Source organism: Haliaeetus leucocephalus, unplaced genomic scaffold, assembly GCF_000737465.1.
Source record: "Haliaeetus leucocephalus isolate CR32 unplaced genomic scaffold, Haliaeetus_leucocephalus-4.0 Scaffold228, whole genome shotgun sequence".
Classification (NCBI taxonomy): domain Eukaryota; kingdom Metazoa; phylum Chordata; class Aves; order Accipitriformes; family Accipitridae; genus Haliaeetus; species Haliaeetus leucocephalus.
In genome coordinates this window covers 13432520-13460436 of record NW_010972664.1, presented here as the reverse complement: position 1 = coordinate 13460436, position 27917 = coordinate 13432520, and the positions used below count along the sequence as shown (strand labels likewise).

At 39.8% G+C, this 27917-nt stretch overlaps 1 protein-coding gene across 3 annotated transcripts; it reads right to left on the bottom strand.

The window, feature by feature from the left end:
* Nucleotides 1–27721, bottom strand: IFT57 (intraflagellar transport 57). Of its 3 annotated transcripts, none has more exons than XM_010567312.1 (12): nt 27536–27721; nt 25076–25238; nt 23862–23980; nt 22824–22914; nt 19466–19534; nt 18793–18915; nt 14393–14464; nt 13664–13795; nt 12663–12725; nt 10791–10857; nt 9390–9553; nt 1–87 (listed from the first exon to the last, which is right to left on the bottom strand). In XM_010567312.1, exons 1-12 carry the CDS (start codon nt 27664–27666, stop codon nt 64–66), a joined length of 1218 nt encoding a protein of 405 aa, XP_010565614.1. In that variant the 5' UTR covers nt 27667–27721; the 3' UTR covers nt 1–63. The 3 variants fall into 3 exon arrangements, with proteins under 3 accessions (XP_010565614.1, XP_010565613.1, XP_010565615.1); XM_010567311.1 differs by lacking the exon at nt 1–87 and adding an exon at nt 878–1804; XM_010567313.1 differs by lacking the exon at nt 1–87 and having other exon boundaries at nt 9114–9553.
* Between the last annotated feature and the right edge of the window lie 196 nt (nt 27722–27917).

The following is a 27917-nucleotide window of genomic DNA, read 5'->3' as shown; positions in this document are numbered from 1 at the left end:
CTGGCTTGTTTCAAGAAAAGCATTTTGGTCTCGTCATGTGGGCATTTTTCCACCTGAGTTTGGTTACACCGGAGTATTTTCAACCAGCTTGTCATAACAAGTGTTTGGTTTGGAGCAGGGACAAAGAAGAAACAAGGAAGAAGTTATTTGCTGAGTTATATGCGGCAAGTTTAAATTCAGCTTATGGCTGTCCTCAAGGAGCATGTCTCCAGTGGATGTTTTTCCAACTAAATGTTATTTAAATATAACTGCCTTTAAACCCACCTGAGGTGAAGTTGTGGGTTCAGCCCTTTGACACAAAATTTGAACTTGCAAACAGGAAAAAGAAGTAAGTGTTCAACAGGAACTCCAATGGAATTACCACCAGTGAACTGAAAAAAAACTGTAAAACAGCTTTCGTTTTGTTTGAAATTTCCCTATTGCTTGAAAAAATTATACTGGATGTACAACATTCAAGAATTAAATCCTGTTTATCTACCAAATAGCAGCAGATAAATGCAGTTCATCTTTAAAGAGGGAAGGGGAAAAAAAAAAAGCAAGAGGGAAAACACAGTGCCCTGGAAGGGGTTACTGGAAGAATTTTTTCACCCTTTCCCCTCAAGGTAGTAGTGAAACAATGACAATTTTATTGAGTTGTAGCTGTCACAAGCAGGGTCTTGCTATGCTCTTGCAGCAGTTTACGCTGTGCTTAACTGTTTCTCTGTGGCTCCCTGCGTAACAGCTGGAACAGCTCCAGCTATTCAGAGTCCAGAACTGGAAGAGCTGCTAACAAAGGAGGTCTATGTGAAAACCAGCATTATTCCAGCATATTCAGCATACTGGGCTCTGCCTTCCTCCTCCTCCTCTTCTCCTTCCGTTTACAATTTCCTTTGCTCATGTATCTGCTTCTGAAGTCACTTAGCCTCTGTCCTCACCTAACCTTTTGACTTCCCCCTGTTTTTTCACCTCTCCTTAATTCCTTTGATTTCTCCTTGTGGCTTTTGGACACCAAAGGTCGTCCTGGTAAACATAAGATTTGTTTGTTTGTTTGAGGTGTTTGTGTGTGAGTGTAGGCTGAGCAGAATGTACTGTGACTTACATTAGCTTCTGTTAAGGCTGTAGTGAACTCCAATTTCGTACCAGTCTATTCTCCCCACCCTCCATGCCTCTTTCTCCTTCCTTTAAGCGAGCTGCTCCTTTTTCCTGTCAACTGCGCCCTTCTCTTGCTGTTTGCTCTCATAGCAAATATACTTGCTCCAGTGCTTTTGCTTCCTTGCTGCCTTCCTCTGCAATTGCAGCTGCCTTCTGCCCCTTTACATCACAGAAACAGCCTCATCCAGCTACTGATGACTTTTCCCATGCTGCAGCCTTCCTATTTCCTTTCCAGGATTGTTTCTCTACATAGGCATGTCCAATTGTTTCCTCGTGTTCACCAGCTTTTGTCCTCCCAAGTCCGTCCTCCATGGGAGCGATCACAACTACCATCTCCTTAACACTGCCTTTCTTCACTCTGCATGCAGGTAGTTGCAGATGCCCACAGGGTCTCTGTTCCGTTTTCAGCTCTCTCCGAGGCAGAGGCACTGAGTACGTGGTCTGTGATTCGGGCTGGCCACTAAGAGCAGTGCCCTTTTTTGCCTGAAGCAACTTCTCATAGAATCCCATGGTCACTTCCTCCTGACAGGGTGACATGTACACCCAGGAATATGATTTCTGGGGAAGAGCAAGGTCTGGCTCAGCAATATGAGTGATATAACTGCCCTAGCTGGTCATGTGGTGGGAATGGAGATCACCAGGAAAGCTTAAACAGCATTGGTTCCTGGCTGTCCTGGTAAGCATAATGCAAAACAGTCACTCAAAATAGCAATTGTCACTTGAAAAATATGACTCATTTTGACAGTCTTGGCTGTTTTAACTGTATAAACCATTTGTAGGGCTCTAATGACTCAGTGTGAAAACTTGCCTGCACAGCTTGTGAAAGGTGAGGTCAGTGCTAGAATTAGCCCCAAACAGAGTTCACCATGGTACTTCTAGGGAGGTGGTCCTGAATGAAAGGGGACCCTGAGTGCTGGCAGCTGTATTCCAACACAGGGTGAAAAGCACCAAGAAGTGACTTCCAGTACTAACCTGACCAGCCGCTGAGAACAGATGCCTTTTTGTCTGGCTTTTGTTTTCAAATGGCCAATAAGAACAGATCAGCACTGGCACCATTGTCTGTAATAAATGTGTTTTCCCTCAGTGGAAGACTGTGGCATGTTGTAAACAATCATGGCCCTGAGTAAAGCATAATCGATCACAGAAGTGCCACAAAGGATACATTTGCCAAGGCATGGTTTAAAGATCAGGATCTGTATAATGGAGCTAGCACACTTAAGACAGTGAAAAGGAGGTATCACCATTCTCTGGGACGAAATATAAAACGGAGTGTCATCAAAAGACTTCATAGCCCTTCACTGCTGTTGCATTTTCTGCATCACAGCAAAGCTCTATCTTCTGCTTGTCAGAAGGTCCCTCACTGATAAACTGGTATTTTGTATTCTGAGTAACTAAAAAATAAATGCCATGTTTCTTCTCAGATGCAGGCTTAGTTTACTGTTGTGCAGTGAAAGATCTTTCTGTATGCTATGGGTCCTGTTCATTGCTATATTCTTGAAGCTTTATGTTGGGGTCACTCTGCTAAAATCAGGAATGGCAAATTGGGGTGTTCAGATACCCCACAACATGTGGCCACAAGATAAAAATCGGCATCCTACAGGGAATACTATAGCTTTCTAAAGGCTACATCCTGTGGCCGTATCTTCTCACATTTCTCCTTTTCTTCCACCCCGGACAGAACTTTTTTTTTTTCCCCACATATGAAAGGTTCCCTCCTCCTAGCCAAACCTTACACTGATAAAGGTCAAGTTAAGCTGCTTTGAAACTCTGAGCATCAATACAGCTTTTCAAGGTGCAAGGTAAGAAGGAAGCTTCTTTGCAGAAGCAGGTGGTTGAAATATAAGGGGTTTTGAAAGCTGCAACACAAAGATGTCTCTCCCCCAGACAAAGAGATAAGCAGATCCATTCTGAGGATTTAGGCATACCAGTTACAGCATATGAAGAGAGAAGTGGTGAATATCTGGAAAAAAACAGGTGAGGCAGGAAAGCTAATCCTGACTCAGAATAACATTTAGCCCGACCTCAAGAACAAGCCAAGAGATCAAGTCTACCAGAAGAAGACTTGAATTTGTAAGCAGCTTGTGTGTTTTATTTTCTGCTTTTTGTTTGATTCATTCTGGGCACAGGAGTTACCACCTGGCTTCACTTTCTCCTCCCCCTGATTAGAGCAATCAGTGAGACATGGAGTTTTGATTAGCTGCTTTTAGCAGACGGGTGACAAGCACCATGGTGTTCACCTTCCTTCTGTATGTAGCTGTATTAGCAAATTCAGTCTGCCCGGCCTTCTGTGGTCTCCTACAGCTTTTCTTAAATACTCTGTAGAGAAGGTATGGTTTCTATGACAGGATAGGTGAGGCCAGCTTCCTGCTTCTGATCTCCTCTTGATGCCCACGCTGAATCGTTGTCAGCAGGCCTCCCGGCAGTGGCTGCTTACATGTGGTACTCTACAGAGACACACTAGGTAGTTTCCACCCAGGTGAGCAGAAGCTCAGACTGACCGCATCAGTTACATTCAGATCATGTTGTCAAACTTTCAAGTATTTGGAGGGAAACATCATCACAGAAGAGTATGCTGTGCACCTGAGAGGGATGAGGATTAACTAGAAGCAATGAAGGGAATATAACTAGGTGAAGGCACATTTTCTGTATTTAAGCAAAGATAACATGGAAGAGCTTTTTAAAGGAAGCTTTTTCATTCTATCCGTTTGAATGTTACCTGTATATCAATCCTGTTCACAGCTGAGAGAAAATCTGACTTTCAATTGTTTATCTTCTCTAACTCAGTTACCTGCAGTTCTGTTTTTCAATAGAGATCTCACAAACCCAAACATAGTATTAAGTACATTCTTAGTCTAACAGAGATGTCAGAGTACTGGAGTACTTACAGCAAAAAACCTCTCCAAACCTGCCACACCTAGAGCATACCTTTCTGCCCCAGGAGCAAAGTCTTCTCAGAACAATATTTTTTTATTCTTTATTGCTAGCGTGATACAGCTGAAGATGGTGAAAAACTCCAAGTATGTTTTACTTGAGCTCATAATATGGCCACGCTACAGAAGGCTGTAATGAAATGGCTGCTAGACAGATACAAAATTAGTGAATGACATCCTTAAGATCACAGAGTTTTCATTGTTTTTACTGTTGTTTGATAGCATTTGCCAAACTCGGCAGAAATCCCTCCTGCCACCATACTGGGAATTTGAGCACTTCCTATAACAAAGGAAACAATGATCAACAGATGCTGTCAAACCTCTTGAAACCTTCTGCACCATTTTTTGGCACTGCATTCCAGCAAAATTTCACAAACAGCCTGTCTCCCTTGGTCTGACTACTGGCTTGTATTCTTTCCCAAATGGATTCTTTGAAAGGAGGTAACATGCTCATGGACCAGGCATGCTGAGAGAAGGATAGAGAGAACTCTTGAAAACCTTACAAGAGACCCCCTCCCAAGATACAGTGAGAAACTTCAGCCCTAAAACTAGAGGAGGGATGGGAAACTTTTGGTCCAGGGGTTGCCTACAATCCACAGTTTAATTCTTCATGTTACTACTGAATAACACTAAGATGTCATTTAAAGTACTGGCATCCTTTGAAAGCCACAAAACAGGAAAGTGTTTTGAATGAACAATTGCAATTAGTGAGTCATCAAGAGGAATATTATTAGAAAGAATTATTCTGTACTTCTGACGTTAAAATAGTCATCTTTGTTGATTTTTACCACAGGTAGCTAAGACGTATGAGTGGCTAGCATGTCTCAGCCACTTCTGGGATGGAGTGCTGAGATACAACCACTCTTAATTACTTAAGACCAGGAATGAAAAAGAACAGAGTGAAACTAGCCAGTAAGTGAAAGACTAGCATTATTCAAATTGTTATTTACTTTTAGTAAAAAGCTCTCAACCCTGCTCATACCAGTGCTGCCTGGGAATAATTGCAAAATGGTAGGGCTGTTACTAGGAGGCTGAAAGACAGACATTTCCAGCAACACCAAGCCCTGGAGCAATAGGTTAAGTATTAGCTAAGACCTGAGAAAGCCCTGGCAATGGTGTTTGCTGAAGGGAGAAATACATTGAGAGGAGGAAATGGCAGATGAAAATAACTTTCGCAATCTCAGAACCTCCTGTGGAAACTCCCTACCTATGTAGAAAAGCTGGTGCTCATATCCTCTGTTTACTTAAGCTCAGAGGCACTGATGTCACAGGCCAGGCTTTTCCCAGGTTTTATTTCAAGCCTTTGTCAGAACATCCAACCATTTCCTAAAACATTAATACATCAACAAGAAAGCGGCAAGTGACGCTGCTGAAACTGGGACGGGTTATTGACAGACGTGTTGTTACGCTGCCGAAGGCTACTGCTAGTTTCGGCCAAATGACAGGCAGGAGTACGCAAACTGCGTGCGCGCGTGCATGTGCAGCTGCCTTGTGGAGGCACACTGCAGCACTGACGTTCGGGGAGCTGGCTGAGAGCCAGCGTGGAAAGAAACAGCATCACACTAATTTCTTCTTTTTTTTAATTAACATTTGTCAAACTTGGAGAGAAGCCCAGGCTGCAAAATTTGGATGCAAAATTCAAAGAGCTCAGAAGCTGGAAATGTTCACGTACAGGCTCTTCATTTATGCCTAGTCTTTTTTATAGGTCATGCAGAGATGACTTAATTGCTCTTACTGTAACTTACAATTAGCAATACAGTGATTTTTTTTTTTGTATGTCATAGTTTCATAATAGTAGGTGGGCATTTGTTTTCCTTTTCAAGAAAGAATTTTCCCTGAAGTTCCTCTTTTTTGGGTAGGGGATGAGGGGAAGGCCTTTAATGCCGTCAGCAGAAAAGGGTGAGAATATTTTGACCAGATCTGGGAGTTGTTTGTAACAGCTGGTGGTTTCTCAAACTCATGTGAACTTCTAGTTCACCTTCCTGCACAGCACTCACCAATGCAAGTTCAAACGATTAACTTGCATCATTACTGAAATACTGACTTTTTGGTGTATGACTGAAAGTCACTTTTGAACTCTTGCAATTTCAATATTAAGTCACTAGCTCCACAGAGGGGTCTCTATGCAAGAATTGGATTAAGAGGTAAAAATCCAGCCCTTACTTTGCACTTTTTACCAGCACAGCACATAATATTCAGCAAATCATGGTGTCTGCTGACATTAGAAGAGAATGGGGATTGGAATATTGTATTTATTAACGATGGTAATGCATGTAACATCACTCTCAAACATCCTAAATGGCCTGTAAACAGCACCTCTAATAGGGTACCGAGGTACCAAGCACTAAGGCAACTTCCAGTTCCTACCAGGGCACTTGCATCCTTTACATCCTAGCCTAGAGATAAGATAGCCCAGGGAAATAACACGTTGAGTCATATGACGAAGTTCAGAGGGATTTCAGAGCTGCAGAAACCCTAAGAAGTAATAAGTTGCTAGTGTTCCTTTTCTGGAGCTTTGGGGAGTACATGCAGGAGAGTGAGCTGGCTACTGATGAGCCTTCCTCAGCTACACGTTTCCAAGAGCCAAGTCCCAGCTTTCCCTGGGGCCGCATGTGAGAGTGAACTATTGCAGTCCTCATGGCAAGGACAAAACCCATGGCTTCTCTAACCAAATTCAGCAAATGAAACTCCTTGTTTGTCCTTCTGCGCTACTTCTGGATCTGTCTACAGCTAGCTTCTATTTGGCTTCTAGATGACATATAACAGTGACACTGTGCCTCCACGCTGATGTATTTCAGAGGACTGAAAATGTTAAGAGACCTTGGAAGAGGAGAGCTGTATATAAGAGTTAACTCTTAGGAATAAGTCCTTCTGTCCCAAATATTCTTAAGAAGAGAGACTGTTTTATAGCACAGCACAGCTTCACACGCATCCTACTAACTTAAAGACACCTTCGTTTTGTTGGTTGTCAGTTCTGACATTGCTAGATAATGAGCAATGTATGAAATAATATGAATCAAGTGATTTAATTTTAATGTGGCTTCTGCTTCCTGCATTGATCCAGCAGTGGAATAATTACACAGATAATTGCTTTTTTAGAACAGTCTTTCAGGCTGCTTGTGACAGACCTCATTGCTCTCCACATGCTTTTAAGGAAGGTGGTGTGGCCGCTTGCTGGATCAGTAAGACTGCTTTCAAAGCAGGGTCAAATGGTTTTACTTGTCTAAATGGGCAAATGCCATTCTTTGCCAGATGACAATTAAGGGCCACATATCACTCTTGAGACAACAACAGAAGTGTCCTGCTTAGATTAATGCAGTTTCAGACAGCACCGTGAAAAATAATGTAGATTAATTGCGTATAATTAGCACACTGTTTTAGAATTACTTTTGCATAAAGGAGGCTAGCTTTTCTTCCGGAGATTTTTCTACCACATTAGAGGGTTTTTGTCCATGCTTGTCTCAACAGATTCACTTCTAATAGAATAAGAGGCTCGATTCATAAGGGAAGGTTTTTGATTAATTGTGTTTGTTATATTAGCATGAAGGAGGAGTTTTTGGGGGAAAGTATTGACATAAACAGCATTTATACAGGACAACGTTTGCAATCCAAAAGCATCAGTGAGCTGCTTTGCAGGCAATGCAGAAGGGGATTGCTTTATCTTAAGTTGAAGTAAACTCACTGTTAAAGTAAATATGCAGTAGCAACACCACCTAACAAAGGGAACATGAATAATAACTTTTCTAATTTAAGCTGAATGTGGGAGGATATAGGTAGGCAGCAAAAGAAGTTGGAAACCGATTTCCAGTGTGATTCACAGAGATTTTCAGCAGTTGCTTGCACAGGTAAATTATTACAGTTGACATTTACATATAGCTTTTCACTTATTAAAATCTGATGGGTTTAGGGCTTTTTCTTTTTGGCAAATGAAATACTGAAGCATAACAAAGTTAAGAAACTGGCTCATGGTACTACTGTGTCAAGTGTCTTGACTTTCAAACACAGAACTGATCCACTGATTCTGCAAAATACTGCTCACCTTTAAGTGAGAGAAATTAATTGCAAGATGAGTGGAATTGCCTACAGAAGTTAGGGGAGGATTTTAATATCACTGGAATTGTACCAATATTGTCCATAGCTTATGAATAATGGTAACCAAAACGATGTACTAATACTTTAATAAGGTTATTTCTTTGTTCCACGCTCCTTCATTACCAATAACATCTAGAATCACTCCCTACCTACACATTTACCAAGACAAAGGGAGCTCCCCATTGCCATTACATTTCCAACCCTTTCCTCCTACATTTTTCTTCTCATTCGGTATTACACAACTAGATTTGGCAACATTTTTCCTTAACAGAGATCAAAATTAGGTGTTCTGACACAAGAACAGAAAACAAGAATAATCCAAATTATGTCCACAGAGCTCTATTACGTACTATAAATGAAAGCAGCGTTTGACCCAATGCTAATATAAAGTGCCTCTGAAACAGCGATGACACATGGTAAAAAATTAGAAAGCCAACAGTAATTTCCAAACTGTACTTTCTACATTCTTTGGTCTTATATATATTTTGTTATCATTGCTTCTGTTAGAGGCAATGAAAAAATAATTACAAAAAACATCCATACCAGTCTATCTAGAGGATCACTCAAAACAAAACAAAAAAACAAAGCGAGGAATAAGGTGATTGTCCATTCACAAATTTGTGTATGGCTGCTCTAGGAGCATGCCAATATTATTGAAACATTAGTTTGTTGCTTAGTTCATAAACTTCAATTCAAAGCAACAATTTACTTTTACTTGCAGCTGATACCAGTTTTGACCCAGCCTTTTAGAAAGGGTAATGCTTTATTATTTCACTATCATCAATTAAATACTTTATACTAAATCTATGTAAATGGTAATAATAGACATTTTAAATTCCCTTCAAGTCCTTTGCAAGCAATTTTTTCTTTCAGCACTGTAGAATATCAAGATTACACACTGTCAGTATCATTCTGTAGACTTTCACACTACATAACGTTCTCCAATGAAGTAGAGACATGTTCATTAATAAGAATTTATTAGTGTATTTGGAAGGGATCTGCAGTAAATCTTTACAGCACAAAACTAAACATGGCTCCATGTTGAGTCCCAAGTGCATATTACTTCTTAGAAATGCATGACAAGCATCTTGTGAAAAAAAAAAACCAAAAAAGAAAAACAGAACTCCACGCTCTCCCAACAAAAAGGAAACCTCAAAACGAACAAAAAAGCAAATTGTAGAAAACTGTATTTTGGGCAAACCAAGTCACCTCCAAACAATTTTAATAGGTACCTACTGTGGCTTCTGGAATCATTGTAGCATGCATATCTCTAGTCATATTGGATTTCTCTTTCAGCTTTGACTGGAGTAATGTGTGTTCCATTACACCAATTTGTATGTCCATCTGAATGGTTTCTTGCTTCAGTTTTGTTAAGGCTTGTTTAATCTTCACTAGAGGAGCTGTTAAAAAAAAAAAAAAAAAAGGTAACAGTACAACTGTCAGCTACTTAACACAAAAGCATTATTTCCTATAATTCACTCCTTAAAATTTAAGAGTTGAATGAACAAAAGGGCGTTCTACTCTAAAGACTTGATTGTACTGATACATCATTTTTAATAAGCAAGACACTTTAAAGATAGAAATAGGCAATGACAATTTTGCTGTCTTCTTGACATCTAAGATCTGCACAAAGATGTGCATCAACATTAAGATAGGTTTGTCAATGATGCGTTTGCTCAGTTGAAAGCCTCATCCCGATAGCTGACTTGGGGTTTGGTAGAGAACACAAGACACCTTCAGCAGGATGTCATCTTACCCGTGAACAGCTACTAAAATGTTTTGTGCTCCATACTTTGTTCTAATCCCTCGCTTCCCACTAATATCACCCTAGGGATGCTGCTGCTGCATCATATTGCCCCTTACAGTTCTGGGGTCTAGATGCTATCCTGACACTTGGCCATGCCATAATACAGAAAAGGTGTTGTGAGGCAGGTGAGTAGCTCCTTCACAGTGAAGCAAGGATGCACAAAATTTCCTTAAACAGTAACGCTTACAACTAGTTAGGTAAATTAGCTGTAATGGATACAGTTAAATATGGATACAGCTTGCATATTTAGCCCTCCTGTAACATGCATCAATTTATTTCTGCATTCATACTCCTTATACATTTGCAACAGAATGCATTTATCAGGAAAAATCTCAAACCACCAAATTCCGAGTCCGAGACAAACTAATTCAAACAGGTATGCAGTTTTAAATATTAAAAAAGTGCAAACATCAAAACACCAAAATGAATTTTCTTACTGACTCCAGCCAGCCTTAGTCAGGGAATCTAACAGTTACTGCCAGTAACTATTTCAGAGTAAAAGGGCTTGAACTTGTAATGTGTGAATTTCTTCCAGTGAGTTGATAACTTTAAAGCAGAGACACCCCCCCCCCCCCCTTTTTTATTTTTGATTTTTTAAAATAATTTACCAAAGGGGGAAATTCTGGAATCTCTACCTTCTGCAGACTTACATAACCTTTTCAAAGAGGTTTAGACTCCTGATTTTCTTAAGACACCTTTTAAAATTTTAATACTGATATTTTAGACTAGTCACTCATTCTGGTCTTGTTTTATTTTTCTTTAATAAAAGACAAGTTATGTACCTGTAACTGAGAAAACAGGTGTTTGGTTTGAGGCAAAAACATACTTACCACCATCGGTCATACTGCTTCCTTTCTCTTCCGTTTCCTGCTTTACTCTCTCTAATACTTCTGTAATCTTAAAATAGATATTTTTTCCTTAATTAAACGAGATGAATGTCAAGTTAAAAAAAGAAAACAAAAAAAATTCTCTGCTGAATAACTGCATTCGTTAAAAAAAATGAACTGATCTTAGTTGTTGCATACAGAGGAACAATTTTTTTCAAACATTAAGAAAAATTTAACTGTAAATAAATTAATGTAAAAATTACAGGAAAAAGAACAACAAGTTGGCCAGACAGCATGGTGTTACTGAGAATCTGTGCATCCCAAAACAATAAAAACAACAGTATAAGTGTTGCAGCGTGATGCTGGATGGAAGATAGGAACCAATGTCCCCGCAGACCAAGATTCACCAAATGACCATGCCAGCTGCCCTTCTGGAAGTGTCAGGACTTCAGCAGGTGATGGTGGAAACCTGAGAAACAGCTCTGCAGCAAAAGAAGGTGCAGCAGTCAAGCCTGCTGGCACTGGTGGGTATGTAAAACGTGTGTATGAAGAATAAAAGTGCATTTCAGCACTATCTATCAACCAGTTTCCCTTTGTAGACGATGAAGAGAAAGCAAATATATGATTCTAAGGTACAGCCTAGGCAATAATTCAGTATTTTTGTCTATAATATAAAAATGGCCCTTCATTAAGGCTTCAATAAGCCTTTTCAGTAACAAAGAAGAAAAATTGCTGCATTGTTATTGTGTACCTACAATGGTACTAGTATCGCCAAGTGGGCTGAGATTTGATTGCATGCTTGAAAGCAGATCAGTAGTAATATCTGAAGTGTCTAGTTTATCTCAGATATGCACCACTGCATCTACATAGCTTGAAGGCTGCCAGCTAGTAAGATGTTCATCGTTACTAATCAGTCAATAACTTCCAAAGCACAAACACATTATAAATCTGAAGTCATCGTAAAGTACTCTCTTTTTCAAAGTTACTTACTTGAGAGTGAAGTAGAAGGAAGCTCTAATTCGGCAGAATCCATACACCCAGAAATCTTTGCTAGAAAACTCTCGTTAAACTGCTGTATTACCTATTGCAGTTGGACTAGATGATCATTGTAGGTCCCTTCCAACTGAACCATTCTATTCTAAAACATCTCAAAATTGTTTTACAATTTCCAGCACGTTCTTATGGTGTGATCTATTTTATGTAACTATTTCAGACACTTTATTGTCTATTAAGTAAAGTGGGTTTTTCAAACCGAAACAACAGAGACATTAAAAAAATAATTTCTGAATTGACAAAGGGTTGAAATATTTGGAAATCAGGCAGTAATTCTAAACGAAATGCCATGAAACAGTCAACATGCTGAGGCAGTTAGGAGTCTGGGTATTTTTCTTTAAATTTGTCAGAGCACAGATTTAAAGAAAAAAAAAACCAGAAGAAAAACAGTTTTAGGTATTAAGATAATTTGACTGGTATGGAAAAGTTAATATTTAGTCAAATACTGCTTTTAAGTGCTTAGAAGATGAAAATTTCAAATTGTTAATTTTAACTAAAAATAAGAGTTAAGCTTTTCTTCTTCCAAAGAATTTATGGACATGATTTGATTAATCCTCAATAATTCTAGGACACAGGTTATAAAATACAGAACATTTACCATCTTTTACAAACTGGGGAAATTAAGAGCTCACAATAGTTTGCCCAAATTCACAAGTTAAAAATCAATGGCAGCCTGGGTTTAAAATTTAGGGACTGGACTAGATCACCTCCACTAAACAAACAGATTAACACAAGAACGAATCAGAAAGAACGGGGCTCATAAAACCGCAAACGCTAAATGCCAACTCTCTGAAGATTGTTTTACGTGAAGATGTGTTGTACCTCAGAAAGCACTCTAATCCTTTCATTTACTCCTCCACTTCCCTCTTGGTACTTCTCTTTAGCCTGGAAAGAAACATGGTTTTTGCTGTAAAGACAAAGCTGAAGAGATGTATGCAGATAGCTCAGAGAGAACACCAAAACTTGCTCTCACAAGTCCCAATTCCAGAAACTCTCCTACAAAGTCCTAATGATGTTTACAGCGCTACACATATGAGGACAGGCTTGAAACATCAGCCCCTCTAATAACTATCATGCAAAAATTTAAAGTGGTTTTAAAAATTGTAATAGCCCTAATACATACACAATAAGAAGTATGTTTTCTAACCATTTACATGAGGAAATAAACATAAAGAAGATTTGCCAGAATGCAGACAAAATTGAATCCTGAAACCCAGAATACTTCTTCATCAACAGTAAATTACTATCTTGAAGTTTCTTAAAAGTTTAACAGTAAGGAAAACAGAAAGCACAGACATCAAATCCCGTTAGCCTTATTTTAATGTTACGCCCACAAATAGGAGGGCTCGCCAAATGGCAGCTAATACAGGCCTTCTAACTAGGGGACCAAAAGCTTCTCAAACAGCACTCTACTGGCATAAAACTAAATGAAGCAAAGAAGTAATTGGAGGGCTTTGTGCACATTAGCATGAGTAATCAATATAGGAGATGAGTGCTGGACTGAGACTGTAGTTTCTTCCAGACATCACAGATGTGTGAACTTCACGTGGAAAGCAGAACTAGCAATTTACTAGCTGCTCAAGATTGGCAACAGATTTACATAATATTCAGGCAAAACCCATTTACTTTCCCTTGTAGATGAGTTGAATAAAAACTGCTAGTTTAGCTTAAAAACTATATAATTTGACAGCCAATCAGCGTTTCCCCTGCTTTATATCCAACAGCAGAATTCATGGATAACTCCTCCGTGTCTTCTTTGCCTTCATCCTCACTTAATAGCAAGTTAATACTAGAGAAGGCAACAACAAAAGATCAGTGCTTACCTCACTCAGCAAGGCTTGTGCTGAACGGTACTCTTGAACCAAGTGCTCCAACTGATTGTTGATGTACTTTTCCCTGCTATTGATCTTTTCCAATGTTCTGCTGATTTCATTATGGAGTTTGTCAAGGTAACCCTAGAAAATAATATTCTGTGAGTTGACAGTATACAGATAGTATGCAAAGAGTATTAAAATGGTGCTGTAATTAAGAAAAGATATTGAAGCCTACAAGTAAGAGAGAAAAATAGTACAGAAATGCTGTAAGAAAAAATTACTCCTAATGTTTTCTGGTTTGCCCACCTCCAAAACACGCATTTCAAGCTTTACTGCTTCCATCACTCTCCCCCTTCAATTAATTACAAATGTCAATGTCAGTAAGTTACTCTAACAACAGGATTTGACAGTATTTTGGGGTTTTTATCAGCACTTATTTTCAGATTGTATTATTGTATTATTCTATTTTGCCCTCTGTAGTCAGGATGTACTTAGGGTAATGCATATGTTAATGAACCCTAATATCGCTGTTAATCCTCACATATACAACTCTTTACCACAAGATATTTTGCCAGTCCCACTGTCCCTAATCATCATTATGTTTCCCTTTTTAGTTTTACAGCATTAGCACAAAATAAAATGAAAAAAAAAAAAAATCAATTTAGTTCTTAATGTATATCAAATAAAAAATAAAAATGCTGACAGATCAGTGAAATATTCTGTGCATACAAGACATACCCTAGTTTCTTTCAAAGAAGATTCAATTCCATCCTTATGCTGATGCATTTGATCTACATGAATCCTCCAATCCTAAAAAAGATGCCACAAAGTAAAACAGAAGTAAGTACAACTTTTAACTTTCTCTGGTTACTAAACAAAGGCTGGTACACAAGGCAGGGTCAGTTCTCTTTTATACTATTACCGTGTATCATTCTGCCACTGACATGTTCATATCCAGAGGCACTTGCTTAATGTGACACAATTTATAAATCTCCTATATGTCACATGTGACACTTGGATCCATAAACACACACTGACATCCTCACTGATGCCATAGTAGCTATGCTTTTTAGTCTGTTTGATCTTCATGGAACTATTTCTGCTAGAAACCACTCTGGGCACAAATAATGAAAATATTGATTATAGCTGCACTAGCTCAGCTTATTGTTAGACAAAATGAGTGCTTCAAATGCCCAACACCTACCATCCAGATTATCAGATCTTCTCTTTCTACTCAGTCCCTTACTATTATCAGGAGAAGAATGGAAAGAAATGAAAGAGGCAGAAATACTTAAGCTTATTTTTGATAGTGGGAGAAAATTAGAAGGGGGAAAATTATTTGCAGCTTCTAGGTCATAGGAAATATACACGGACTTAGGGATGAGGGATGAGAAAAGGTGCTGTTTTAACTTGATAGGAGGCTTCTTTTACTTAGAAATCAATTCCAGTTCCCAAGCTTTATCACAAATTTTTCCTTATCAATGCAAACTTTTTCCATCTCCTGGACCAAAGCACAGCTGCAGCCAGACCGAGTTCAAAATGAAGCAGAGTAGCAGCACTGCAGAATTACTGCTATTTCAGTATTGTGTTTCTGAACATGCTAAAAAATATTTTTAAGATTTTTAAGCTTTTGGCACTGTACTGGTCTAGGTGTTAAAAAAAAGAGTGATGTTAATAAATCTTTATCACTTGAAATCAAACCTTAGGAGACTTCCTTGTAAAATAGGCACTGTAAGGATACATGGAAGGTGACAGTGTTTGCTTCAGTAAGATTATCTGATCAGGGACCTTGTCAAAAAGGATGCTAAGCAAAACATAGAGAGGCACAAAACTGACTGACAAACAACAATGGAAGCAGTAACAAGAAACAAACCTGGCCAGTTACACTAATGGATAAGGGCATGTGGAGTGTGAGAATGTTTGTATCAGTACAATTAACTGATTGAGGACCTTGTCAAAATGGGATGGTAAGGAAAAAGGGGAGAGGAAAAAACAAAACCTATGGAGACACAGACCTGTCAGACAAACACAAAGGGAGACAAGAAACAAAGCTCATCAGTCACACTAACTGATGGGCTATCAAGAAACTGCAAGCATCACTTCAAAGAAGGTGAACCTGGCCCTTGCAACTGGTAAGAATGCAAGCTTGGGGGTTCTGGATATTCGGGAGGAGGATTGGTGCCACTATGCAAACTGATGAAGCAATGTGCAGGGGGAGGACTGGGGAGGAGAAAAGTGGGGAGCAGAGAGGGGTATAAGAGGAGCTGCTGGTCATGTGTAAACTGTTGCCAGTCAGTCCACTTGTCTGACTGAGCCCTAGGCCTGATCACTGCAGTCTGTCCTACCTTCTTATTAAATTCTTTTTTAATTATCTTTCTGTGCACTCTCACTCTCTGTCCCACATGGGTATGAATGCTGCAAGGACTAAGTGCCCGCTGCTAATGAGAGGGGATATGGGGCCAGCAACTGGAATCAAACCACGGCTGCACATGTCCCAGGCCTGTGGTGTCTGCAGCCAGAGAGAGTGGGGGGTCTCAGTGCCAGCCACAGGAGCAGGTGAGGGTCTCAGCCACCACGGCAGGACTGGTATGCGTCTCAAAATCCAGCTACTGGGAAGGACCGGTATGAGTAAAGCAAGTGAGGGGCTCAGTGTCAGCAGCTGGAGCAGGACTGCAGGTCACAAGCCCATGTTGCTGGTGCCAGCTGCTGCGGTGGGGACAGGCAAGTGTTTGCATCTTCCCTAAACCCGCTGTGCACGTGTAAAATTCAATGGCAGACTTAAAACTGAACTAGCCGTCGAGTAGTAGGCCCTAGACCCAGGCCTGGGTATATGCTAGTATTCAGGGGGACCCACAAATACAGACTGCCCTTAAGACAAGCGTATGAGTGTGTGCATCCGTTTTGCTGGCAAGCATCAAGCTGGACTAACCAGCCAGTAGAAGAGCACTGAAACAGTTAAGAGGGCCTAGAATCCAGGCAGGGGGATCAGACAGACAGAAGGACCATGCCAGTAGTTGAGGGATCTATGATGTGCATGTGCTTGTGAATCTAGAGAAGGGGGTGTGCGCTTTCACTACTGAACTTCAATCTTAATTAGCCGAAGGGAGGAAGGGGGCCTGGCTGTCTGGACTTATATTTTATGGGAGTCCTACAAGTGCTGTTGAAGACAGGGCCTTGCTTATGGCAGTTTGTGTAGCTGGCCACATCAGGGTCCTTTGTGTGTCTGCGTGATACATGCTTAACTTTGCTACTGGTTGAATCTGCAAACAGGAAAGAAGCAGCAGCTGCATCCATCAGGCTGGGATGGGGACCCACAGGTCCCCAGGCACACGGGGCTGGGCTGCAGCACCTGCACAAGAGGAATTCCCGATTCCCAGGATACAGCCACTTATACCGTACAGGTACAAAACAAATCCTGGCTTAAAACAGCTGCACGCTTAAACATGTGCCATCCTTCAATCACAGGCAGTTCCACTGATTTGAAGTGAGGCCATCCCCCTGCTTAGGACATGCACATAACTACCATAGGACCGGTGCTTCTGTCGCCCTATGTCAGAAGAGCACAGTGGAGCATCTCCAACAGCCGTTCAGCCCATGAAGTTCACCCGTTGTCTACAACTGTGCTCCCACCCACTATTCTCTTCTAGAACGAAATGAAGGCTAGTAGAGAAAATGTGCTTATGTTGGGTTTTAAGTTTGCAGCAGACTCAAGATCTTTTGTTGGTCTGGTGACAGTTGTTCACAATTTGCCAAACTTTGGAGTTTAAATAAAAACAACACCACACACACACCCCCGCCCTCACCCCCACCTCCCACCCCTGCCCAGGACTTTACGAATAAGTTCTAGTTTCTAATGCCATTGATTAAACTATTAACCTGCTCCTGGTACTTTGTTTGCATGTACAGCTTGGGAAACAGAATATGATGCTTTTCTTGTAGCATGAAAGAAGGCCAAACACTTCTCTCCAGTCATTTCTGAAAGTATGAAAGCACAGAAGCTAGAAAAAGAAGAATCCTCTTTTATGTTCATTTTGACATATTCCTTAAAGCCAAGAGATGGTGCATTAAACTGTAATCTAGTAAACTTCAGTTCCTACAGTGGCTTTAATTTTCCACGTATGTCTTTATTAAGCTTTAATTTCTTACTGTGAGAATCAAGCATCGTGTTCTCTGTAACAGATGAACTTGCCGAGGATCACAGAAAGGTGGCTCAAACCAGGCAATTCTTCACATAGAAGAATGCAGTATAGTGTAAGACAGGCAAGCAATTTAGCAGACAGTTGAGAGCTTAGCCTATTTTTGGCAAGATAATTATCTTTCATTGAATTCCGTATCACTGCTGCAGATTGCTCCAACACCCCAACTAGCCGGGTCACTACAAATGAGCAATTTCAATACTGCACTGATCTGTGTATACTATACAAGCTCCTAGAAAGAATGCTTATGGCAATGCCAGGAATAGGTCCTAGGTTTGGACTTGCCAAAGATAGAAGTCTACTTCTAAGCTGCTCATTCTAGACTCTTTGAAATAGATTATGGAGAGAAATACACATTTCTAAGAAATGACGAATTTCACCTTGAGGTAATTACCTGGATAGGTAAGTAAAATCGGTTGAAAAATTACTCCTTTTTGCTAAACATAAGGAGAGCCCATGATGACTAGATCAGAGGTACGGACCTACTTTATTATCATGCAAAGTTCAGCAAGATGAATTCCATACAATCAGCCTTTCATGTGGTTGACAAATGGAACAGTTGAAAGATAAGAAGTTTATCAGCTCTCTTCCAGGAAGATGTTTTAATACCTGCTAAACTGAGGGTATAATTTTTCAGAAGTGTGAATACATTGGAAATGTTTAACTATTTAAGAAGTTTCCACTGAATAAATATATGGCAATAAATCTATAGAAATAAGGTGCCCTGTAAGTAGCAGAAAAAATTATTCTTATATGATGTTGGGAAAAAAACCTGAAAATTATTGCTTCTAGGGTCAAAGTAAGTGACAAAGGTTCAGACAAGATAGCACTGGAGAGCTCATTATTCACAATTCTTGGCATGGCAAAAGAAAAAAATTGTAAATTGAAAGTAAACAACACTTTAATCACTATGTGTACATATGCAAATCCATTCTTGCATACCTTATTGTCAGTCCTGACTGTAACTTTCAGCTGTGGAAGCACACGTTCCACTTCCAGATTCCACTCTGCTGCATCTGTCGTGGACTGTAAAATCTCGTCTTGCTTTGCAGTGTCATTCATGTCCTGTGTAAAAATCACAAAGTTTATATACAAAATATCATCGTTACACACAGTGAGAACTGTTAGAAATCATGTTACAATGGCTTACAGTGTTCATATTCAGAACAATACTTATATCTAAGAATGATCTAGACTACAGATGTAACAGATCAATGGATTTCTTTGAATTCATAAATATTAGGAATTAAAATAAATATCTTCTCATCATATTTAAAATTGAAAATAATTACATTTCTATAATAAGAAATTATAATACCTTCCAGTAATGGGTGTGTGTGTGTGTGTGTATCAAAATATATTCAAGAAACTAATACCATGTTTCCCTAAAAGCCTCTGCAAAAATTTCTTGCAAATGTGTCCAGCAACCATCCAGCGATACCAGTTTAGAAACTGGCTGCATATTTTTCTTTTAAAATAAGCTGATTCATTTCAGTTGGAATGTTTTTTTCAAGTTTAGACTATACAAGGATTTTCAGACTTAAATCCAACAGAAATAAATTGCTGCTACAGATGTAAAAATCTCTCAAGAGAGGACTGATGGGTAACAACTTACCGATCTGTACGTTTGTGCCTTTAGAACATTCAGGTCAATAAAATCTTCTTCACTGTCTGACTCTTCTTCCTTAAGGGAAGTTGAAAAGTAAGAATTCAGTAAATACTGCACAATCTTTCTCCATAATTTTATTTTGCAGGAGCACAGGACAAAGAGTATTAAATTCCATATTTCTGAACAAAACAAGACATGGAGAGTTTATGATAATGGAGCTTGTATTTGCTTAAAATTTTATGAGGAGACACAATATCTGGGACAAGCTGAAAGATGAAAGCTACCCCACATTTCCCTCAGGGTGCCACAGTATTTAAAAACTAAACCAACCAACCAAAAAAACCCCCACAACCTAAGCCCTCTCACATCAAGTGGGCCATTATCAGTAGTTGTATGGTAACTGTAATTTCTTATGCGTTTCCTAAAGCTTTGCATTAAAAATAAAACCAAACCAAACCAAAACCCAAAACACAACCAGACTTGAACATAGTTTTCAAGATGTTTGCACTACATGCAGAATGATGCCACATTTTAAGTGTGCAGAATGATATAATTCAAATTGAGGCAATTGATTTGTTTTCTTGTTCATGACACTACACACTGGGCTGACGGTTTTAGTTCTCTATTATAGTCTCAGAATTGCAATCATCAGTGACCATGATCAGCTCAGAGCCCATCACTACATAAGTAAAGATGCTTTTTCTGTCCATTACCCTCCATTTATCTATACTGAATTTCACCTGCCATTTTATCACCCATACACTTCACTCTTATACACCTTGTCCTTCTGTAGCTCTTCTGTTAGCCATCTTCTCCACCAAAGTCAAATTTCATCATCCACCTCCTGTCTAGAAAAATCATGAAAGCTGCAATAACACAGGTCTTAGTGTAAAACCTTTCAAGACTCAGTTAATGAAAACCTGGGAGCTTATTCCTCTAACTTACCTAGTTTTTAACTAACAGGGACCACTTTATTTTCTTCTGGCATGTTTGGCCCCTAGTCTCCTGAATACTTGCAAGAAATTAACGGTGACTAGACTGGGACCACCTTTTGCTAAATGGACAATATATATTTGTGAAGCACTTATAAGAACATACTACAACACTACCATAACAACAACAACAATACTAGTTACCGGAACTGAGAAACCAAACTGTGCAGATTTCCTTGCACACCCAGCCTCACTGGCTACTGTTGGCTACCTAATATGGACTACACAGTTCCCTGAGATCTACAGAACTAGCCTTGTCTCTGTCAGCCTCATCAACCTTATTCAGAAGAATCAAAACCAAAGAACAATCAATGAACGTCATCATTAGCATTTAACTACTAGAAATACTGCTAAATTCAATTATGGATACAGCTAATACATCCAGGACATATCAATATATTGGCAGCAACAATGGACTGGAGACAAAAAAATTACATCGGCATATAATTAATCCCTGTAGAACCATTAGGGGCTCCAAAAAGTGATTATCCACTTGGTATAAACCTAGCTCAATGGTTTTATTAACACACAAACTCGGAACAGCTAATAGAACATGTTAGTTGTGAAAATCATGGCCTAAGATACTACCTGAGAGCAAATCCAGAGGTTCTTTGAAGGGTTTCAACTGTGCTTTAGTTAACTGTTTCGTCCCCACTTCCCAATTTAAACAGCTTAGACCTTAACAAGACACAGAAAAGAGCAGACAGCTGACTGTTCTCATATTCAAAGCTTTTCGCCAACAGCTTGCATTTCTGAGGCTGGTCAAACATGCAATACAGAATGTCTCTTATTCTTCTCAGAATTACTCAAGACTTTTTCTGTGGAGACTTCAAAGATGATAAACATGCAACCAGACATCCACATCACAATATTTGCATATTGCATGAAATTTAAGAATAGAAGTTTGGAATTTTTCTTGGCTAATAAAAATGAGAAAAATAATGCAATACTTTGGAAAACTGAGAAGAGGAAGAAGAGAAGCAAACTCTTCAACTGCTAAATTCTTGTGGACTATTGTGGCATATAAATTGGGACTATAATCAGAACCATATGATAACATTACTGGCATTCTATTTCCAACTTTTATGACCTTTGAAAAATGTGAACACAAAAATGGGATAGTTGTGGCATTTTCTATCCAGTATTGCTGGGCCTTAACACTCCAGAAAAATGTTTTCTCCTCAACTAATTTACTGACACAGCAAGTGAGCACTTCCAGGCTCACAGCTTTCAATATTTTAGTTTTGATCTACATTTATTTTGCACAGAATCATCAGCTTTTGGAGAAATCAGATGTGAAACTAACTTATTTCTGTAATTTTCACTTTAATTGTCTTCAGCTAACTTCTCTCTCCAGAAAAACTCTTGTTTAAGTCAGCAGTAAAAAAACCTCACTTCAGGGAGACTGACAAAGGCCTGTGAAAATGACAATGTCTTGTGATCACATTATGCTACCAGTTTACAGTGAGACTCCATCTCTCATAAAAATAAATCTTCTGAGAAAGTCAATCAGCAAGAAACAACTTCCGTTCAACATCCATCCATCAGCAAGTCCCAAAAGCAGATTTGAATCTACAGGTGTATTTCATAGTCTGTTTCATAGACATGACAACTTCACTGCAATTATTATGGTTAAAAAGCAGGAATAAATAAAACAGTTGATCCTCAAACATTGCCAGCTTGTTGGTAAAAGAATTTCAAAGCACACAGAAAGACTGATTCTGCAGTCAGAATGGATGATGGGATATTACCATTCCATTCATGGAATATATAGCGATGAGCTGCCATGACTTTTGTCTACAGAAACAATTCTGCAACCTTTATTTAGCTCTTTGTTGGTGTTTTTAAACAAATGCTCTGTTTCCAGTTGTTCTCTTCCATCTAGTCTGTTCCCAAATTTTCAGACCAACTAAGTACCAAAGTTAGTGTTTCCTATTTGCAGTGAAATCTGAGTTATAACAGTGAGCATTCCATTAATTAAGCACTGGGCAAATTTTAACCTAGTATTAGCCAATTCTGTAAACAGGGATTAAAGTTTCGTTTAACATCAACAGCTTGTATCAACAGAAGACAAACAATTGTGAATCTATGTAATTTTAATATATGGTTAGATTCCACTTCACTTTACATTAACTATAAATGCATGTAAGAACATATGCTCCGTCCTGAAGAGTTAACAACCTTATCTGAAAGGAAACAAAAAACTATACAGAGAAGCTGACAATGCAGGAACGGAGATGCAGGAAAAAAGGGTAATTGAACAGCTAATAGAAAAGACTTCTTAAACAAAGCCAAACAAAATGAGCAGTGAGTAAAAATTTCCTCATAGTTGACCAATACTAAGATAATAAAAAACAGGCAGGTAAACCTACCGCAACATCCTCTTCCAGTTTATTAAGTGTTAATTCGGCATCATCTTCTGTTATTTCTTCTTCTTCTAGCTCTTCTGTTGGATATGCTGGCCTGAAATTAGTTCAAAGAACAGTAGAGCTTTTAAACACAGAAAATTAGGAATACCTCTGTAAGTTGCTCCTAAGCGAACAAAACATTTAATGAGAAGTATGGATGATGTGGAACATGACTAGACAGTGATTAGTGTCTCACATACTTAAACAAATAAAATTAACACTCAGTCTTAAAAGTCTTTGTTTATCTTGGATGGTCTTAAAAGTAAGGGTTAGATATTATGCTAAGCCGTACAGTACATTCATACTACAAAGATATCTTGGGAGTAAATTTTGATTTGTTTTCTCTTTTGGTCTAACCTCTTAACATTCAAGTGCAAGTCACCACAGACTTATTTTCAGCCTACAGTAGAATTTGTGTACTAAACAGAAATAACAGTAAAATATTTCCAAGATAGGAATTACTTCCATTTCAAAACCCATCAGAAGGAAGGAATGAAATAAAGAACACTTTTTAAGAAATTTTCTCATACTTGAAGTTATCTGTCATCTAATTTCTCCTAAGATTTCCTTCGGATTAAATACTCAAAGTTACTGCAGCCTAATCGTAACATGATCACATACTGTGCGTACCTCCAACTGAAGAGGTCAAGAATTTAGCTATTGACCGATAGGACCTAAAAGGATATGAAATGTTTCAAGTCAGCTGTCAGATTAACAAGCAGTTATGCACAGGAAAATGAACAAAAATGGGTCATCAGTCAAATCTTTATTAATTAGCTAAGTCTATTAATGGCCCAAACTCATCCTTTCTGGTAATAGATTAAATTGTGTGAAATTGCATTAGGAATTAGTTGGTCCCACTGCTTCAAGCCTAGTTGAATTCTGCATCTCATGAAACATCAAGTAAAACATTTTTAGTCATGTTTTGTCTTTACAATTACAACTTACATTAGTTTGCTGGAAAACAATGCATAAGGGAGGATGCTTAAAAGTGTACTATACCTCTTCCAGCTAAAGCCAGTGTATTTCAAAGCTTCTTCAGCTAAACAATCAAGAACATAGCACACTTGCTCTCCGTAACCTGCCTTTAATTTTGAGGGAGGAAAATCCACAGGCCTTCCCTAAAATAAAGAGATAAGCTGTTTACTAATGGCTACCCATCAATCCGAGTTTCCTCACAGGGAGGTAACAAGATTTTTTACACTAAAACCAAAATGTCCATTGTGTATGAAGATTTTACTAATGTTAATTCATATTCTTCCCCTATGCAGCTCCAGTCAGGCAACGGAAGGGAAAACAGAACAACCCAAGGAACAGATGCAGTGTAGAAATCTTAAAGCACCTGGTAAGAGGATACTCATAGGGAGCAGAAGAGTCAGAAACCGTTAAGGGAGCTAGATGGCCAAGCACACAAGTGACATCCTGGCAAGGTAATAACAGCTATGGAGAAACTCAGGTACTGAGACTTAACCACCAGCTTTTCAACACTGCCTTGTTTATTCCAGATTTTATTTCTAAAATATTCTATTTTTATTTACTGATGTCTTGCAGAGTAAACATCTTAGTTTGTTATGGTTTAACTCCTTTAGAAAACACTGTTCTTAACATCATTCACAGCTGCACCACAGTATAATCTTCCTAAGATCATACTTCCCCTAAGTTGATATATTCTCCTGACCCTCGGGGGGGAGGGGGGAGGGGTTAATATTGAAAAAAATCCCTATAGTTCCTGGCAGTTTACGCAGCTTTTTACTCCTTAACAAAAAAAAAAAAAAGAAGAAAACATAAACACAATTCTAAACCATTTCCTTCACTATGCATTATATACCATTGACTTTGGCAGGATCAGGATCATAAGCACTGTGCAAACTTTCCAGATAAAATCTTTGTAAATTACACTACTATAAATGAGCAACATATGTGGCACTACAAGAAGTAAGCCCAATTTAATCCATTTTACAGATTGTGGAACAAAACTAATTGGAATCATAATACTGTAAGACCATTTTTGTAGTGCCAAAAAATTAGCAAGTTGGTATAGACCGTATAAACTTCCAATTAACTAATTAACATAGTACAAACTTATCCATAGGAAAAGACTGTCCAATCCTTGGGAACATAATCAGACAGGAGAGGAAGTGTGTCATTACTGTTATTTCTGAAGGTGATGCATGTGCTTGAAATACACTTAGGAAAACATCATGTTCAACACTTACAAACGATCGCAATTCTGAGAGTACATTTGATATTATTGCATTGGGGTCATCATATTCTTGTGGCTGTTCGAAAGGATGTCCCGCTTTAGTGATCAGCCAAGCGGCAAGTGTGCAAAACATAAAGAACTGCTCACCAGGATTAGTGGGCAGTGCAAAGTAGTGCCTGTTTAAAACGGAGAAAAAATGGTAAATATTTTGAACTCCTGAAGCTCTTACAGCATTATAAGCCAGCACAGGCTAGAAAGTAGTTTCCTTCACTGACTTTCTCAATGAGTGATCCATCTGAACTAAATTCAGGCTGTCTAGTTTCACACATAACCACAGCAGATTACGTTTTCTACATGCAGCTCATCTGTTTCCTGCTTTGAGCAAGCTATTAATCAACATTAGACTTCCAAGGAATCAAATGGAAACTGGATACTCCTCTGCCCTGCCAGCAGGATTATACAGCTTCAGTTAAACACCACCAAAATAACATTTCCACATAAACCCAAGTTACTCCTCTTATTTACCTGAGCAGTTTCAAATCATGATGAGCTCAATTCTGTTCCCATTTAATTTTAGGGATGCAGAATCCATCCCATCACTTCACAAAATACCACCACTGACTAATTAAGAGCCTATACAATGGATTAATTCAAATGTCCCTTGCATAACATAAAATACTTAAAAGCTCAAAAGAATCAAAAGTCAAAGATCTGCAATTGCCAACAACTTGTAGGCCACAAATAAGCTAAGATTTTGCTAAATCTCAGGCATTGTTCACAGGGCAAGTGATTTACAGTGCAAGACAAAATTTAAAATTGAAAATCATCCTCTGAATAGATTAGCAAAAGTGATTGATAACTACTGTCAACATCACACAGCTAACAGCCTACTTCAAAAACAAAATTAAAATGATCCATTGCTAAAGCTTTATACCTTTACCCATGATGCTAGAAGCCAGGGTGGATTTGTCTCATCTTTTATCTACTTTAGAAGACATTGAAAAATGCTTTAGAAGTGCATATTGCTCCCCTTTAAAGGGAGTTTAGACAAATAGCACAGAGAAGGGTATCTGTATTTGGGTATATGATTATGCCTCTTTAAAAATAAGTAAATAAATAAATAAATAAACGAACTTTGCACCAAGTGACCGCATGAAAACTTGAATGGCACTTCCTTGAGGAGGGGAGAACAGATTTACTGAAGCCTCATTGCTTAAAGAGATGTGTCCTTTTTCTGCATATTGGCCTCATCCATGCCATTATACCACAGTAACCTCACCTCCTGTTCCCTTCTTAACATCCGCAAATACTCTTCCTGATAACAGCAATACATGCAGTTCCTTTTGCTCCAAAGTTCCCCAAACCTCTTCGCCTTCCCATATTCCTCAAGAGCGGCAAGAGGCTGGTGTACCTAAATCAGTGCGTCAGCTCAGGAGTGTGTTTTTTAAGTGATCCTTCCACCCATCCTCACCTGCTGTGCTTTGGGTTGCTTTAGAGAGCAAGGTACACAAACTGAATCTATTTTGGATCACACTAAACCGAAAGATGTGGTCCTAATGAGAATTCAGTCCATAAAATCAGACCACAGTTAATCCCCCCAAAACATAAATCGTGTGCACACTGGATACTCGGAACCAAACTCTTCCCCTTACATGCACGGCTGCTTGCTAAGGTGGGCAAAGGTTTGCTTCCTTGCTCCAAATATATTGATGGTCAGAGAGCTGGCTAAAACCAGCTTATAGCCACTGTGCTCATACTCGAGCCTCTTTCCCAACAAGAGAATAATTTGGACTACATTCTTCCCCCCCTACCAAACTGTTGCTTACAGAAAGTGTGACATGCTGCTGTGGAGCCTGCTTAAAACTGACGAGATGGATTTGAAAGCTGTTTGGGCACGTGGATGTTGGGAGCACGTTGGTCCCGTTTCCCAAGTTTCCTGCCTCCCCACCATAATTAAAAAAAAAAAAGTATGAAACAAATATGTATTAGATATGACTCAAACCAGACTTAAAAACAGTGGGTCCAAGCCCCCTTACAAATACACACACCCCACAAACAGTTACCGTGAATACACGAAATTCGGCTGGGGTAGAATTCTTTTTTGCACAGATACACTGGCATGCAAATATTCAGTATCTACCGGGGGCAGGGAAGGCCAAGTGACCATTTACTTATCACATCTCAGCCTTTAGAGGGACTTGCCGTTTTGAAAGCTTCAGAAGCATCGGGGAAGCGGTGAAGTTGACTGTTTTTCACTTGACCCGGGCACCATGTCACTTGAGAACCAGCCTTCCTTCCCTCACCCCTGACCACAGCGGCCTAATCGCCCCCCGAAGTTCCCTCCTGCTGACGCTGGCCTTCGCACCCAGCCGCGCACACCCGCCGGACGCCTCCCACGCCCCCCGCGGCCCCTCACGCGTGGAGCCTTCCGCGCCCCCGGGCTCCGCCGCCAGCCGGAGCGGGCGAGGGGCACCTGGAGAGCGGCCGCATGTTGTGGCGGCGCAGCGCCTCCTCCTCGTAGCTCAGCAGCTTCAGCTTGTCCAGCAGGTCCTCCATCAGCACGAACATGTGATACGCCGCGCCCGGGCCCCGCTCCGTCGCCATCGCCCCTTCATCGTCCCGGTCCCGGTCCCGCTCCCGCTCCCGCTCCCGCTCCCGCTCCGCCGCCGCCCCGCGCCGAACCCCCCCGCCGCCCGCGGTCTCCTCCGCCATCTTGGAGCCCCGCCGCCGCCGCCCGTAACCGAGGCAACCCGCCCTACCAATCCCCGCCTGCCTCGGCCTCGAAGCCCGCCTCCTGACCCAATCACAGGAGCCCGGGGAGCCGAGAAGCCGCGCCTCTCCGGCGCGAACCACCA

Bases quoted from the DNA above. Each gene is read 5' to 3' on its own strand.
- IFT57 (XM_010567311.1), bottom strand. From the start codon at position 27,666: ATGGCGACGGAGCGGGGCCCGGGCGCGGCGTATCACATGTTCGTGCTG. The intron at 14,465-18,792 runs GTATGCAAGAAT...CATCTTTTTTAG, and splicing joins CAGTCAGGACTGACAATAAG to GATTGGAGGATTCATGTAGA. The intron at 12,726-13,663 runs GTAAGCACTGAT...GTTTCTTTCCAG, and splicing joins CACAAGCCTTGCTGAGTGAG to GCTAAAGAGAAGTACCAAGA.